The sequence below is a fragment of the Helianthus annuus genome, chromosome 10 (genome assembly GCF_002127325.2).
Source record: "Helianthus annuus cultivar XRQ/B chromosome 10, HanXRQr2.0-SUNRISE, whole genome shotgun sequence".
Classification (NCBI taxonomy): domain Eukaryota; kingdom Viridiplantae; phylum Streptophyta; class Magnoliopsida; order Asterales; family Asteraceae; genus Helianthus; species Helianthus annuus.
This window is the reverse complement of record NC_035442.2, coordinates 174,775,744-174,791,536: the sequence shown is the minus strand read 5'-3', so window position 1 is coordinate 174,791,536 and position 15,793 is coordinate 174,775,744. Positions and strand designations below refer to the sequence as shown.

At 35.0% G+C, this 15,793-nt stretch overlaps 3 protein-coding genes across 3 annotated transcripts in view; 1 reads left to right on the top strand and 2 right to left on the bottom strand.

The window, feature by feature from the left end:
- Nucleotides 1-4,251: 4,251 nt before the first annotated feature.
- On the bottom strand, nucleotides 4,252-5,059 carry LOC110883440 (probable glycosyltransferase At3g42180). Its single transcript, XM_022131194.2, has 2 exons — nucleotides 5,042-5,059; nucleotides 4,252-4,947 (listed from the first exon to the last, which is right to left on the bottom strand). The coding sequence occupies exons 1-2, from the start codon at nucleotides 5,057-5,059 to the stop codon at nucleotides 4,279-4,281; spliced, it is 687 nt and encodes a 228-aa protein (XP_021986886.1). The 3' UTR covers nucleotides 4,252-4,278.
- A 221-nt stretch (nucleotides 5,060-5,280) lies between these two features.
- Nucleotides 5,281-7,929, top strand: LOC118483241. The gene is made up of 5 exons (XM_035978816.1): nucleotides 5,281-5,455; nucleotides 6,703-6,824; nucleotides 6,910-7,245; nucleotides 7,313-7,384; nucleotides 7,687-7,929. Exons 1-5 carry the CDS (start codon nucleotides 5,428-5,430, stop codon nucleotides 7,711-7,713), a joined length of 585 nt encoding a protein of 194 aa, XP_035834709.1. The 5' UTR covers nucleotides 5,281-5,427; the 3' UTR covers nucleotides 7,714-7,929.
- Nucleotides 7,930-9,472: 1,543 nt separating this feature from the next.
- Nucleotides 9,473-15,793, bottom strand: part of LOC110886741 (probable glycosyltransferase At5g11130) — a 57,909-nt gene continuing 51,588 nt past the window's right edge. Inside the window, 5 exon segments of the mRNA XM_022134579.2 lie at nucleotides 9,473-9,879; nucleotides 9,881-10,186; nucleotides 11,204-11,564; nucleotides 12,536-12,675; nucleotides 12,760-12,794. Coding sequence (XP_021990271.2) covers nucleotides 9,514-9,879; nucleotides 9,881-10,186; nucleotides 11,204-11,564; nucleotides 12,536-12,675; nucleotides 12,760-12,794 — 1,208 coding nt within the window. The 3' untranslated portion in view covers nucleotides 9,473-9,513.

Here is a 15,793-nt window from a genome sequence, read left to right as displayed (position 1 = left end):
GGAATTTTTGACACCAAATTTTGGTCAGAAATTCGTAGCAAGTTGCATAGGAAATGTGTAACAAACCACTTTCCTACGAGTGGTTTTCCTACATATGCATTTCGTCATAAATCCATCAGAAATCGCGATTTGTGACGCATTTCCTACGAAAAACGGTGTAGAAAATTTTGGATTTTCTAGTAGTGTATAATACATTTCTCACACTTCTGAATTAATGTATAGAATCCCTACACTGTTACTTAGTTCAATCACCATAATTTAACTATTCTCATCTCTGTCACTAACTTTTTCATATTTTCCTATGATGTTTAGGGACATTTTTCCTTTTACATCTAGGACTATTTATGTAAATTTAACTAGTTGTTTATCATGCGCGCGCGTTGCGGCGCGCTAAACCAAATCGTTCTATAAGAATGACGAAACATGTCAAATAACAAAAAGTAGCTCGAACTAAAACGTAACGTATTTTCGGTACCGGTTCGGCACCGGTGTTCACCGATTTTTACCCTCAAATACCGGTGTTGTACCAGTACCAACCGGTACCGAACCGTACCGTACCAGGTATATTCGGTACCGGTACATACTTTTGGGGATTTCGGTAACGGTATTTTCGGTACCGATTGGTACCGTCCTGTAACAACGTAGCAATACAAGTAATTGCACAGTTTAGATTACCTTTTATACACACAGTAAGTAAACTGACTGACATCATTCTTCAAACGATTCGAGATAAACGATGCGTAACCAGTCATATCCGGCATCGTGGAGTGCATTAAAAAGGGAGCAATTGGACGATTGGATGCTGGGCTAGGTGTTTCTTGGAATGCCCACGGATTGTTCGGGTCAAAACCTCGATTATGAGGATTCATTTTTTCGTATTGTGGTTGGATGAGAATTTTTTTTTAAAAATAAGATAGAGATCATTATAGAAGAGGTGGAGTAGTTGTGGTAAAAAAAATGAATATAAGTGTGAATATTTATAGTGAATAGATATTTTTTTTAAACACATAGCCGTTGGCCAACGGCTAGCCCAAACGGCTACTTGTCTTGGCCAATGAGATCCCACCATGTCATCTTGATAGACCCGCCCAACCCGGGCTGAAACCCCCGCCCAAGAGGCCACGCCGAAACCCAAGCCCACCCGGGGTGGTGATTTGGGCGTTTGTACCCAACCCACGCCACAACCCCCGCCCCATACCCCATATTCTAATATTTCCTAGATCTTTTTTTAAACACATAGCCGTTGGCCAACGGCTAGCCCAAACGGCTACTTGTATTGGCCAATGAGATCCCGTCATGTCATCTTGATAGCCCCGCCCAACGCCCGGGCTGAAACCCCCGCCCAAGAGGCCACGCCGAAACCCAAGCCCACCCGGGGTGGTGATTTGGGTGTTTGTACCCAACCCACGCCACAACCCCCGCCCCATACCCCATATTCTAATATTTCTTAGATCTTTTTTTTAACACATAGCCGTTGGCCAACGGCTAGCCCAAACGGCTACTTGTCTTGGCCAATGAGATCCCGCCATGTCATCTTGATAGCCCCGCCCAACGCCCGGGCTGAAACCCCCGCCCAAGGGGCCACGCGGAAACCCAAGCCCACCCAGGGTGGTGACTTGGGCATTTGTACCCAACCCACGCCACAACCCCCGCCCCATACCCCATATTATGATATTTCCTAGATCTTTTTTTTAACACATAGCCGTTGGCCAACGGCTAGCCCAAACGGCTACTTGTCTTGGCCAATGAGATCCCGCCATGTCATCTTGATAGCCCGCCCCATCGCCCTGGCTGAAACCCCTGCCCAAGGGGCCACGCCGAAACCCAAGCCCACCCGGGATGGTGACTTGGGCGTTTGTACTCAACCCACGTCACAACCCCGCCCCATACCCTATATTCTTATATTTCCTAGATCACTATTGATTTAGTTTGTTTCTATTTATTTAATATTTATTTAATTAATATATATTAAATTTACTGTTCATTCAGTTTCTATTTTATTAGTATATAATATAATATAATTATTATATTTAATTATTAAATAGTTGAGGACTGATTGTGTAATTTACTTTAAATAAAAAAAAATAATTAGTTAATTAATTAAATGAAAAAAAATCATCCCTCATTCCATTAATCCGTTGTTACTTTACTATACCCTGCTTGTTCTCTGATCTTCTTCCTAATGTACTATTACCATGAGCCTCCAATTGACTTCAACCTAGAGGTGTATAAATCGGTTTTTTTTTTAAAACCGGTTACGGTTATTAACCGGACCGGTTTTTTTTGTTCAAAACAATAACCGGTTTTTATAATAACCAGTTTCGGTTACTAACCGGTTTTTCAAGTCCAAAACACTAACCGGTGTAACCGGTTGGGACCGGTTTTTAACCAGTTTTTTTCAAAAAAACCGAGTTTTTACCGGTTTTCTTAAAACCGGTTTCGGTTGGTAACCGGTTTTTGGGATCAATAATAGTAACCGGTCACCAACCGGCGGTTCGGTTATAAAACCGGACCGGTTATAAAAAAACCGGTTAAAAAAAACCGGTTTCGGTTTTTTTTCCGGTTTCGGTTCTAAAACCAGTTTTTTTGTACACCTCTACTTCAACCACCTCCTTGATATTAGGATTAAAGAAACCTAAATCATTTCTTGTTAACAACGTTGACATTGGTGATGAGGGTTCAACTGATGGATGCGAACTCATTTGAGTCAAACCGTTTCTTGTTATAGAAGCCACATTGTTTCTTACTGACATATGGTGTCTTAGAAGGTGTCATCGATTACATTGGTTGTTAGGATTTTGCTCAAACATTGTCGACCAGAGAAGGTGTAATTAGTTACACAAGGAAGGTGTCCCAATCGATTCATGAGGTGTATGATAGCAATTGCGACCCGGTAAAACGGCACAATTTGAAATTCAGAAATTGCATACAATCGGGTCAGAGATAGTCATTTGGGGCAGGTTCAACATATGGGTCGACAACAACACAGATCAATCGGGTTGGACTGAATACCCGAATTGGTGGTTGAAATGGGTTCATGGAAATTCTTACACACCCCCATGTCCACCATAATGTAGAATGTTTTATTATATTTGCTCCCATGTTTTAATTAGTTAATTTATTATGCTTTATCTAATTGTACTTTCTGCATATGTATTAGTACTTTAGCTTTCACTTTCCCTAAAGTTAGGAGGTAGTTAGTAACAGTTGTTTTTCTTTGCAATATGTATCTAACAAGTGTTTTGAATGAAAAATAAGTGAGTTTTAGAATGATTTTTTTTGTGTTAATTATCTCATTTTTTTGGGTTAATTAATTCGTCTATGATAGCTCAACTGTGGCGCGTTGGATGGTGAATTTAGACACGATTCTCTAATCAGGGCCGGCCCAAGGGTAAGCCAAATGAGGCTTGGGCTTTGGGCCACCAAAACTATAGGGCCTCCGCAATTTGATGAAACCATAGTCCATTTATAAAACATTTAGGGTGTGGGTTAACAATAAATTGATGGTTGGTAGTGTAGTGGTTTTGTGTATGTATGGATGTTGGTGAGACCCGGGTTCGAATCCCTAGTTCACCATATTTTTTTCTTGTTTTTAAATTTTAACACAATCTTTCAAATAATTACACTTGGGCCCTTCAAGTTTAACTTTCAATTACATATATTTTTTTTGGAAAAATGCCACAAGATTTTACTTCGCCTTAGGCCACCGAAATGGTTGAGTCGGCCCTGTCTCTAATTGTAGTGGTGTATCTGTATCTTTGGTTGGACGTCGCAGCCCTACCATTTCGTTTGATGGTGAATCTATATCCAAACGAGCCGTAAAACTGTCTTTTATCTTACCGTTTGATTTGAACCGGTGATTCGAGGGTCATACTCCTATCAGTGTACTCAATGAAATAGTTGAGGGTTCTTAAGATTATATGCTAAACCAAAAGTGGTAATTTCAATATCATTAGATTGCTGAACAATATAGAAAATTAAAAAACTAGTAAAATATTTTGTATTATTAATCCAACTATTTATATGAATATATTCTTGATAATAATTACATAGGACCTCTAATAAGAAGATAACCCCTAATTATATTATAATAATGATATATATAAATATAAACCATATAGCAATATTTGATAGCCCCAATGGTTGATGAAAATAAAAAAATAAACAATTATACATATCTAGTATATGGTTCGGGTAATAAAAATAAAGAAAGCAACGGTTCTCACATTATATAGATAAAGAAATTGACTAATGACTAAATGCAGTAAAATATTTCAATCATGAACTTAGAAACCGAACATTAAGTCTTCTTAGCCACACAGAATGAAGAATCATATGAAAGACATCAAATGGTTTAGATGGAATGTTAACCACGAAGTGTCTTTGTACTTCCATTAGTCTTTTTTGCATTTCCAAATACTTGGTGAAAGATATATCTTCCAAAATTCTTTTCAAATCTGGAATCTTATCTAGGGGCACTTCCACAGAGAACTGACTCCAATCTAACACATCACTATACGGTAGAACGTAATGATCCTTGATTATGACGGGGATGCACCCTACGTAGATCGCTTCGGTTGCCCTAGCACTTGCAACTTCATAGCCACTAGGACATAAGCAATACTTACTTTGACTCAGTAACTCAGTGTAGTTTTGACCTTCTTGAAGGTAAGTGTGGACTTGAATATCATTATCTTCTTTGTTTCCCCAATATTTGAACAACTTGTTGCGTACATAACCGTGGTTTCCGCCTGCGAAGAACGCCAAGATTGAACGATTGTTAGGTGATTGGCCACTGCTTACACTTGGGATGCCATTGAATGGCCCGTTAATCTCCGTCATTGATACGTCGCGCATCGGGACAAAACCTTCTGAGGAGTTGGCATTACAAAGCACTCTTATGAGATTCTTGAAGAGTTTAGGGTTTCCCCGTGAAGCAAATGGTCCCTGTGGTTATACATAGTATCATTCACCAGTACACAAGTCTTTAGTTGGTGCTATGACAATTTTTTGATGATGTGGTTCAATAAAACAACCGCACCTCCAAATCATTTTTCATCAAATTTGAAATAATTCATTTGTTGGTGCTATGGCATCTTTTTATGATGTGGTTAAATGAACAGCCGCACCTTCAAATAATTATAGTTGGTATAATTAAATTATTAAAAATATATTATTAATGATAATCATCAAAATTTTTCATTTGAGCGGCAAATGTAAAGATATATACGCTCACGAAGCTTCTTTCCCCCAAAACTTTCCCCCAAACTTCCCCAAAACTCTTCCTCTCCCCTTGAACCCTAACTCAAGCGGCAACCCTAACTCACGGCGTCACCCCCACTTCTCACCTAACGGACGACAACCTCCACTTCTCACCTAACCGGCGGCAACCCTCTTCTCACCTAAGCGGCGGCTACAAACCCTAATATGAGAATCAACCGTTCGACAAATAGAGGTGATGTTGCAGTTGTTCTGCACCTTTTGTTTGTTTAAAGTTCAGTTATTTATATATGTTTCTGAGTTTCTATTTGGTGTGGCTGTTGGATATAATAATTGCAAGTGGTCCTATCTTTATTGGATTGTTGTTTTATAGTGGATTTCATGTGTATATCATTTTCTTATTAGTTTACACTGTAGTTGGTTAGGTATTCGCATTGGGTGTTTCCTGGTTTTTAATATATATGCAGTTCTTTTTTAGTATTCTTAAATGGTGTGTTATGCATAGCTTATAATCAGAATATCTAACATTTATGAAACTTTCATGGAATAAAACCCTAGGTAACCATAGTTGTACAGTAGTTGTTGTTTGGACAGTAAATGATAGATTTGTGTGTGTAGTATTGATGTGTGTATTTATTATAAATATAGTGGGAATGCCCGCGCGTTGCGGCGGGTGCGTTTGTTTTGTGGCCTCGTAGTTCTTGTTAGGATTTGTGGTGTGTGTATGACGTTTATGGTTTGTTTATTATACACGAATATCATTTGCAATGAGTTAAACGGGTCAACCTGCCAGCCCGACTGGGTTGACCCGAACCTGATCCGTTTAGCTAAACGGGTTCGTGGGTTCAACCTGAAACTAACCCGACTGGGTTGACCCGAACCTGATCCGTTTAGCTAAACGGGTTCGTTAGAAATTCACACCCCTATTTAGAGCTAGTTTCGGTTGTGTTAGGTTGATTCCAGCTTTATTTAGGGATTTTCTCTACCATATTTGGCTGGATTTTGGCCAGAAAATGCCCTGAAGCAGCGCCTGAGAGCCTGAAAGCTCGCGTTTCAGAGCGTAGCACATTTGGTGTGCTCGGCTGCGCCTAAGGACGTGCAGATTCATACTTTCTAGTGTTATCATTGAACAGAAAGTTGGTTGAAACAAATAGCACCTTTAATTTAAAGTTGGTTGAAACTTGAAACTCAATTGAACAGAAATAAACCCATATCGCAACTTTGAAAAAATGATTTTTTAAAAACTATCATACAAATAAATTAAATAAAAATAAACCATATCTCAAGGAGTTATAACAAATAGCACCTTTAAATTTTTGAAGAATTGGCAAGTTTACCCCCTCTAAGATAGCTTGGTTCACTTGTACATATTGCTTGAAGATGTGTACACAATAGAAAATTACCAAAAGGATAGAAATCCTAGTTCTCTTAATATAGTAGTATAGATATATGTTAACTGTTATTGTTTATTATTAACTATAGGTTTTATGCGTAAGAAATTTATGTCATGGTATGGAATGATGGTCCAACATATGTTACCATATCATATTGAGACGGGTAAAGTTGATGACCAATATTTTGAGGAACTGTGGTTGGAAACCAAGGTATGTATTATCATTTAACTTATTAGAGATACGAAATATTTGTTAATTAATTATTTTGTTTAACTTATTGTTTTGTAAATTCTAGAGGGCTTGGAAAATTATGGACGATCATGCGAAAGACTTTATGAGAAAGAAAGCCGTGAAACTTGGCACAAATTTTAGAAGTAGGCTTGCAACCAAATATGTATATAAGGGTTTGAATGCTTGTCACAAATATACATTTCTGGATCCGGATAAGTGGGAAGCCATCGTTTTGGAACAAACAAGCGCCAAAGCAAAAGATTGGTCAAGCAAAGAGACGACAAGCATGTCAACTAGTGCCACAAGAATGGCCTCGAGTGCTGGATCACCAAGTTGTACCGTCGCCTTGCTACAAATCCCTGCTGATGATACCGCGATGACGCCATATCATCGTTCACAGGTACTTTATATGAAATTATTTTTTTGGTAACTTTGTTCATAGTAAAACAATTTGTTTGTAATTTTAGGCTGAGGTAGTCAACCAAACTCAAGATGTCATGATGCAACCTGAAGAAGTTCAAGGCTCTTTAGTGAACATGGTTATTACTAAAAAACTTGCTGATTAGTTTGCTTAATCAGTTTAAATGCATTAGTTTGCTAATCAAAGAATCAGTTAGTTCATCAACATACTATGTTTAATCTGCATCAGTTTGCTAATCCGTTATTCACCAACACACTATGATTAATATTGAGTTTGCTGCTACATAAGACCCAACAAAACGTAAACGGGTCAAACTTGGTAAACATGTACGTATAATCCAAAAGTGTATCAGCGCATTAATTTTTTTATCTTTTAAGGCTCATTTTGTTAATGTCACGTTATGTTTTGTTGTTTTGTTAGGCGGTTTCTACGGATTGGGATGCATGATTTTGAAGTGATCGGCTGAGTCGCAAGGGGTATGAAGTCGTCCGTTTGACATTTTTGGGTTGCAAACTTCTTTTAGCTTCATTTGAAAAACATGTCACTTTATCAGATTGTATACATTTTGTGTTTGATTCGAGAAACGTTATGTTTTGTGTTTAATTCCGGAAACATGCACTTGTGATTTTAATATAAGTTAGAATCTTTTGTTTGTTGTTTTTTGTCATCCATATATGTATGTTTAGGTTAATGGTATTATTGGAAAATATATAAATGGAAAATCCTGGAAAATATATAAATGAATATTCAGTTAGCAGCAGGATTCAAAATCAATTAGGAGGTGCGGTTCTATTGTCCAGGTGGAGGGTTACTAGTGGTCAATTTCAGTTAGCAATATATTCAAAATCAATTAGGAGGTGCGGGTTGGACTGTTATTTGATGTGGTTCATATAACCGCACCTTTCTTTAAAGGATTAAATGGTGCCCATATTATTAATGCGGCTCCAGCACCACATTTTCAATCCAATTTCACCGCATTACTTAACTGTTTGTGTACTAGTGATTCAATGTGTTAACATAGAAATCTAGTTAGCTAAATAACTAAAAAGAAACCAATGGGGTTGGGAAGGGGAAGATCTTGGGTTCAAGTCCCAAGACGACAGAGGATTAACAAAATTAGCCGTTAAAAAAAAAAACTAAAAAGAAATGTGATTTTCTTAAATGGGATATTTTTTAAATTTTATAATGATAAATGGACTTATTTTATTTAAGTTCCATTTCTAGGTTAGTACATAGTGATTTCAAAAAAAAATTGATATTGTATATATCTTTTAAATTTAATTGTTTTTAATAATATATACGTAGTAATATTTTATAGGAATTATATACCCAATTTCGTTTTATTCTTTTCTTTGTTTCGATTTAAATTTTCATGATAATAATGTATTTTGGTCTTGTAATATAAATTAAATTTAATTGTTTTTAATAACGTATAATATTTTATAGGAATTAAATACCGAATTTTGTTTTATTCTTTTCTTTGTTTTGATTTAAATTTTCATGATAATAATGTATTTTTAATCAACTATCTATAGAAATACAATTGTGATCATTTTAAAGGAAACCTAATCAGACTATATAATCTTATAGGAACAATCCTAACAATACTGAGCAAGGATAGGGATTGTAATGGGCAGTGTTTGGAATGGGTAATGGTAATGCAAATCACATACCGAGTTGTAGAATTGTGTCAACCCGGTCCAGTAGTCGTCGAGCATCGTGCTTACCTACAAGTATTTGGTATACTCGTTCTTTTCTTAAAAAATAGTCCTTAGGATTTTGAAACATAATTTTTTTCATACCATTCTACTCTCTTAGATAATTTTATGTTCTTAACATCTACTATAGATTAAAAATACTTTTAAGTATATACATATTGCATTGTCACTATAGAAACCTTGAAGTACAATATGTAAAATTCGTAGTCATATAAATCTCGAAAGATATGTTAATTTTATTCATTTCATAAAAAAATAACATAATGAAACTATGGTTAATGAAAATAAAAAAAATAAACAATTATACATATCTAGTATATGGTTCGGATAATAGAAATAAAGAAAGCAACGGTTCTCACATTATATAGACAAAGAAAACTCGAAATACTAAGAAAGAAAATATATGAAAACAAGCTGGTTATTGTGTTGTAGTCTTGTAGAGTGCCACTGTCTTGTATAAGGTTTTGCACACCCACAATGGAATTACATTCAATTGACTAATGGCTAAATGCAGCAATATATTAATTAATCATGAACTTAGAAACCGAACATTAAGTCTTCTTAACCACACAGAATGTAGAATCATATGAAAGACATCAAATGGTTTAGATGGAAGGTTAACCACGAAGTGTCTTTGTACTTCCATTAGTCTTTTTTGCATTTCCAAATACTTGGTGAAAGATATATCTTCCAAAATTCTTTTCAAATCTGGAATCTTATCTAGGGGCACTTCCACAGAGAACTGACTCCAATCTAACACATCACTATACGGTAGAACGTAATGATCCTTGATTATGACGGGGATGCACCCTACGTAGATCGCTTCGGTTGCCCTAGCACTTGCAACTTCATAGCCACTAGGACATAAGCAATACTTACTTTGACTCAGTAATTAACTTGGTGTAGTTTTGACCTTCTTGAAGGTAAGTGTGGACTTGAATATCATTATCTTCTTTGTTTCCCCAATATTTGAACAGCTTGTTGCGTACATAACCGTGGTTTCCGCCTGCGAAGAACGCCAAGATTGAACGATTGTTAGGTGATTGGCCACTGCTTACACCTGGGATGCTATTGAATGGCCCGTTAATCTCCGTCATTGATACATCGCGCATCGGGACAAAACCTTCTGAGGAGTTGGCATTACAAAGCACTCTTATGAGATTCTTGAAGAGTTTAGGGTTTCCCCGTGAAGCAAATGGTCCCTGTGGTTATACATAATATCATTCAATATGTTAACATAGAAATCTAGTTAGCTAAATAACTAAAAAGAAATGTGATTTTTTTAAATGGGATAGTTTTTAAATTTATAACGATAAATGGACTTATTTTATTTAAGTTCCATTCTAGGTTAGTACATAGTGACTTCAAAAAAAATGATATTGTATATATTTTTTAAATTTAATTGTTTTTAATAGTATATAATATTTTATAGGAATTAAATACCCAATTTTGTATTATTTTTTCTTTGTTTCGATTTAAATTTTCATGATAATAATGTATTTTTGGTCTTGTAATATAAAAAAAAACAACTTAATTTTCAGTAAAACGTATATCAAGATTTTGATAAAACAAAATAAAACCACACTATGTTTTTGTATTTTCAATATACACTAGATGTTACATCAAAATATTGAAAAGAAAAAAAAAAACAAAATTAATTAAAAACCACATATCTGAGTTTCCAACTTTGAAATTGCTATATATCTGGACCTAGTTTAGGATCAAATACAAAGCCTACTAAAAATAAAAAGTCGTACAAAAGATATCAGACGTACTCTGATTGATCTTATTCAATTGGTATTGAAACCGTCTCATCAAACTCTACGATGTGAAATTTTAGTTTTTCACTTTTTGATTTACAGGTTGTAGATTTTAGAATTTTTGTTTATTATCATTATATCTTTTATTTATCATTTTGTTTTTTTTTTCTATATTTGCGTTATTGTGTCTTTTTTGCGACTCATTGTGTTTTTTTCCTCGACATTGGGTTATATTTTTCGGCATTGTGTTATATTTTTACCGACGTTGTGTAATCTTATATCATCCATTGTGTCTTTATACACTTCTTATTTTTAAGAGCTTTGTAGAATAACTTAACCCATCTCGATCTCGATGTACCAGACACTAACCTAGAAACTAAACTCAACCAGACTCATTTATCATGTGTTATTAAGACAACCCATTTTGAAAAGAAAAAAATGTTGAAGGAATGTACATACCCAATCATGACAAGAAACATAGAAATGATCAGCTCCATTGGTACGGTTCCAATAAGGATACCTTTCTGCAATGACACCGATATAGTCTTCGACTATATGTTGTATTTTTTCTAAAAAATTGTATGGATGATCTGAGCTATTGAAGAGGTAACGAACAATATTGCATATGCTTATCGGAATAAAGAAGGCGTGCGCTTCATCAGGGTGGTTAGCGACCACAGGGTTTCCTTTTCTCTCAATCTCTTCAATGAACAAACCCTCGGAACTGTATATACTTTTCATCGGACCATTATGCATTAATGGGATATCTCCTTCTTTATAAGTCCATACCTTGAACGTCTTCATCATTTCAGAATGACTCCTGAATGATACAACAATCTTTTAGGTTTTATAATAACTTAAAAGATTCATAGGTGTGATATAAAATTATTAAGTGTTAACCAAATTTAATTATTGTTCCAATAAAAACAGCTTATACTTTTTTGAACTATAAAATCACTCATGTTTCATTTATCGTTATATTAGACCATGCGTAATGGGCATTATAGGGGTGTGAAACGATTGCTAACGCCTCCAACACCGCCACAGTGGGCCTTACAAGGGTAGGGGTATGAAGATGGATAACTTTTCTAGTATAATGCCAAATGAGGAGAAACAAAATTGAAAAATAATGATTGAATGGGCATTAAGTGCGTTAACCATTATACATTTTTAAAGGGTGTTATGATACTGATGTGGCGAAAAATTCCGTTTATGGGCATTAACCATTACTGATAATCTTATTATTAACTTTTATATGAATGTTAAGTTTCATAAAAATTAAGTGACTTGGGGGCTGTCTGTTTAGCTATTAATGAGACTTTTGATTGTTCAGATTTCTTACTGGTTCAGTACTTGAAGGTTCAGAGTGTTTGTTTCGCGAGCAGATGTCTGAATGTTTCAGACATTTGCTTCTGAATGATTAAGCATCATACAAAGTCTGAATTGTTAAGACCTCTAATCTGAATTGGTCAGACATGTGCTTTTGAACGGTTACGCATTATACTGGCTATTAATGGTTCAGATTTTTTACTGGTTTAGCACTTAATGTTTCAGACATCTTTCTGATTTAGCACTTAACATTTAAAATATACCAAAGAGCTACTTATTTGTAATACAAACACATCATTTCAGAACTCCAAAAATTTAAAACTGATCATTTTTTTAATTAACTTAAGAATACGATAACAACATACAAGTATATGATTGTTTATATACTTGTATGAATACCAGAAAAACAACTATATATAAAACCGTTTTTAACATTTTCTCTATACAATTTAAGCACTTAACTGATAAAAGGAGAAGGGATTCCTGTACATGGTTCCCGAACTTCCATTCGATGCGAAACTTCTTTGAACAATCGATTTACGGATTTCACCTCGTGCTTTAGCTAACTGTGCTTCGATTCTTGCCACTTGAATGTTGTCTTTCTAACAAATTAAAGAAATACGTATTCGTAATGACAAGTAAAAATGTATTTGTACAGAAATAAATGGAATAATAATTAAACATACTTTGATTATCATGGGTGCTGCTTCATCCTGCAGAGCTGTTAACGGTAAATTGGAGATAGAAGGAGCATTTTGGGTTTGATTAGTTGGAGATACATAAATTTCAAGAAAAATAAGTGAAAGTAGGGTAAATGTGATGGTAAATTTCGTATCAGGTGCCATTTTTGCTCAGACCCATGTATATGTTCATTTCATTAATATAGAGTGTTGTTGATGAAAAGCCACAAAGAGTAAAATTTAAGTTGAGTTTAGTTTTGACTTTTCAAGGAACATAGTCTTTAGTATAATATTTTAACCTAGAATCTATAGTATACATTATTTTTGTAAATTATACTATAAAGTCCAAAATTTTATTCACTTTACTTTGAAAATAGTCATACTACACTTAAAACATGTTTATAAAGGATTACCATCAATGAAGATGTATCACAGACTTTCCAATTTGATTTGTTTTTTATAACGAGCTTAAATGTAAGGGGTGTGGAAAAAACCGAATTAATAGATCTATAACCAAATTAACCAATAAAATCAAACCACATAAAAAATCGACTGGTCGGTTAATTGTTTTTCTAAAATCCGAAAGTAGCTAGTCGGTTATGGTTATCAATATTTCCGTACCCATCATAACCGAACTATATAGTAATTTTTTGTCGGATTTTGGACTTTTCACCATTTTTTCTATTTGATGTTTTTAGTTGAACATTTATTATATCATATCATTTTGGTTGAATTTTTTTTTTTTTTTGAATTTATGGATTTTATAATATAGTTTTGTTTAAATATTCAATAATAATTGGTATTATTATTACATTATGTATTTTTTTACCTTAATGTAATATACTAATATATAGAAATCTAATAACAATTTATTGCATGGTCCAAAAAAAATTGAGATATTTTCAGCTAGACCTAAATTCTTGGTTAACCGACCCATAACCAATTCACTATTAATTGTTTGACCGAAACCACCATAACCAATCTATTATGGTTATGGTTATCTAATAACCGACATGGTTATTCGATTCATTGAGTACCCATGCTTTTCCAGAATAGTTGTAATTTCTTGCGTTGCTCATTTGATATGACAAACATATTTATAAACTTTTGAAATAACTTTAATAGTAAACGATCTAAACCCATGTAGAATTTTAGATTTATATATATATAACAAGTTCACGAAATTCTTAACTGGAAAAAGATATTATATTTTTGTTGACTTCAATAAAAATCGGTTCTCAATGGAGCTGCAGATCCCATTTGCATAGATCAGGGCAAAGAAGGTGCAGTACGTTGTGGGAATGGTAAATTCATTCACTATTTTGAAGACATTTTTTTAATCCATGATTTATATTAGAGCAAATATTTTAATGTAAACAATTCAAATGGATCAAACACTAACAATTATATTGAAATAAGTGTTAACGTAGGTTTTAATTTTTAAATATCAAGCTTAAAGCTTACAATTTTTATTAAAATAAACAAAGCTTTACTAAACAATAGTGATCCCTAATATTCATACTAAGATTTGAAAGATAAAATAGAAAACTAAATAATAATAAAAAAAAAATCATGACAGATATTCAGTTAGTCTTGAAGATCTTGATCGGTGGAATAGACCTCTTGAAACGGGTTTGATAAGAAAAAATGGCGTTGCTACCGGCTAAAGAAGGTGGTTTTGTGACGTACCAATATCTAATTTTGACAGCTACGAACTATCCAGTATGGGCGGTCAAAGTGAAGTCGATCATGGATGCTCATGATAGATGGGAGACCGTCGTATCAAGGACTTTAGGAGAAGAACCAGGTCAGAAGAAGTCGAAACAAGCGATTGCCTTCTTGTTTCAAGCTATACCCGAGGAGAGCGGCGCGACTTGCAACATTAAGAAGGGAGCTTGAAATTTAACATATGAAGGATGGCGAAATGGTTGATGATTTCGTTGCAAAATTGACTGGTTTAGCAGAAGGTAAGAAGTCTTGGGGTATTAACTTGAGGAAGTCGAGTTGGTGAAAACGTTGCTTGATTCAATGCCCAAGTCGTTTTTTCAAATTGTGGCATCCATTGAGAAATGCTTCGACTTAGACTCAATGTTATTCAGTGAAGCCATTGGTAGCTTGAAAGCATACGAAGAGCGCTTGAAAGGAACGGAGGACACTCAAGGTGGTTTGTTGTTGGGTAGTCAAGAAAAATCGCACGGGTGTAAACATTGTGACGTTTGAAGCTCAAACCGAGATGGCTTTGGACGTGGCCAGGGAAGAGGCCGTGGGTCCGTGAGGGGTCGAGATGGGAACGGGATAAAACCCACATGAAATGTTATAAGGGGGCGTTTGGTTCGCGGAATGTTTTGGAATTGGAATTAGAATTTGTATAGAAATTAGTATTTGAAAGAATTGGATTTGGAATTTAAACATTCTAATTGAAATTGGAAATTGTTGGAAATAGAATCTCAATTCCATTTTTGTTGTGTTTGTTTGTCAAATGAGTTGGAATCCATCATCCTGGCACCCACCCACAACCCCCGGTTCGGGTCGAAACGGTACGGGTCGAAACAATACGGGCTAAAACGGTTCACATCGAAACGGTATGGGTCGAAACGGTTCGAGTCAAAATGGTACGGATCGAAACCAGTACAGGTCGAAACGGTTCAGATTGAAATGATACGAGTTGAAACGGTGCGGGTCAAAACCGTTCAGGTCAACGGTGGAAGATTCCAATAAATTTACTTTAATTCCTTCACATATAGGAAGGATTTTGAATTCCTTTAGTTCAAGGAATTTGAAGGATTTCATGCTCAATTCCAATTCCAATTTCATTGTCAACCAAACACATGAAGATCCTTGTAAAACAATATTTTTTCATTAAATTTAGATTCCAATTCTATCAAATTTTGTGAACCAAACATCTTAAGATATGGAATTCAGATTCCAATTTTTTTAAATTTCATTGAATTCTTGCGAATCAAGAAGCGAAATTCATTGAGGAGCCGACACTTTTGTGAATGAATGGTATGAGTAAACGATTAAGGAGGTGATTCCTGAG

Excerpts from the sequence above, each read along its gene's own strand:
- LOC118483241 (XM_035978816.1), top strand. The coding sequence starts at position 5,428 with ATGAGAATCAACCGTTCGACAAATAGAG. Across the intron at positions 6,825-6,909 it reads AACTGTGGTTGGAAACCAAG|AGGGCTTGGAAAATTATGGA; the intron begins GTATGTATTATC and ends TGTAAATTCTAG. Across the intron at positions 7,246-7,312 it reads CGCCATATCATCGTTCACAG|GCTGAGGTAGTCAACCAAAC; the intron begins GTACTTTATATG and ends TTGTAATTTTAG.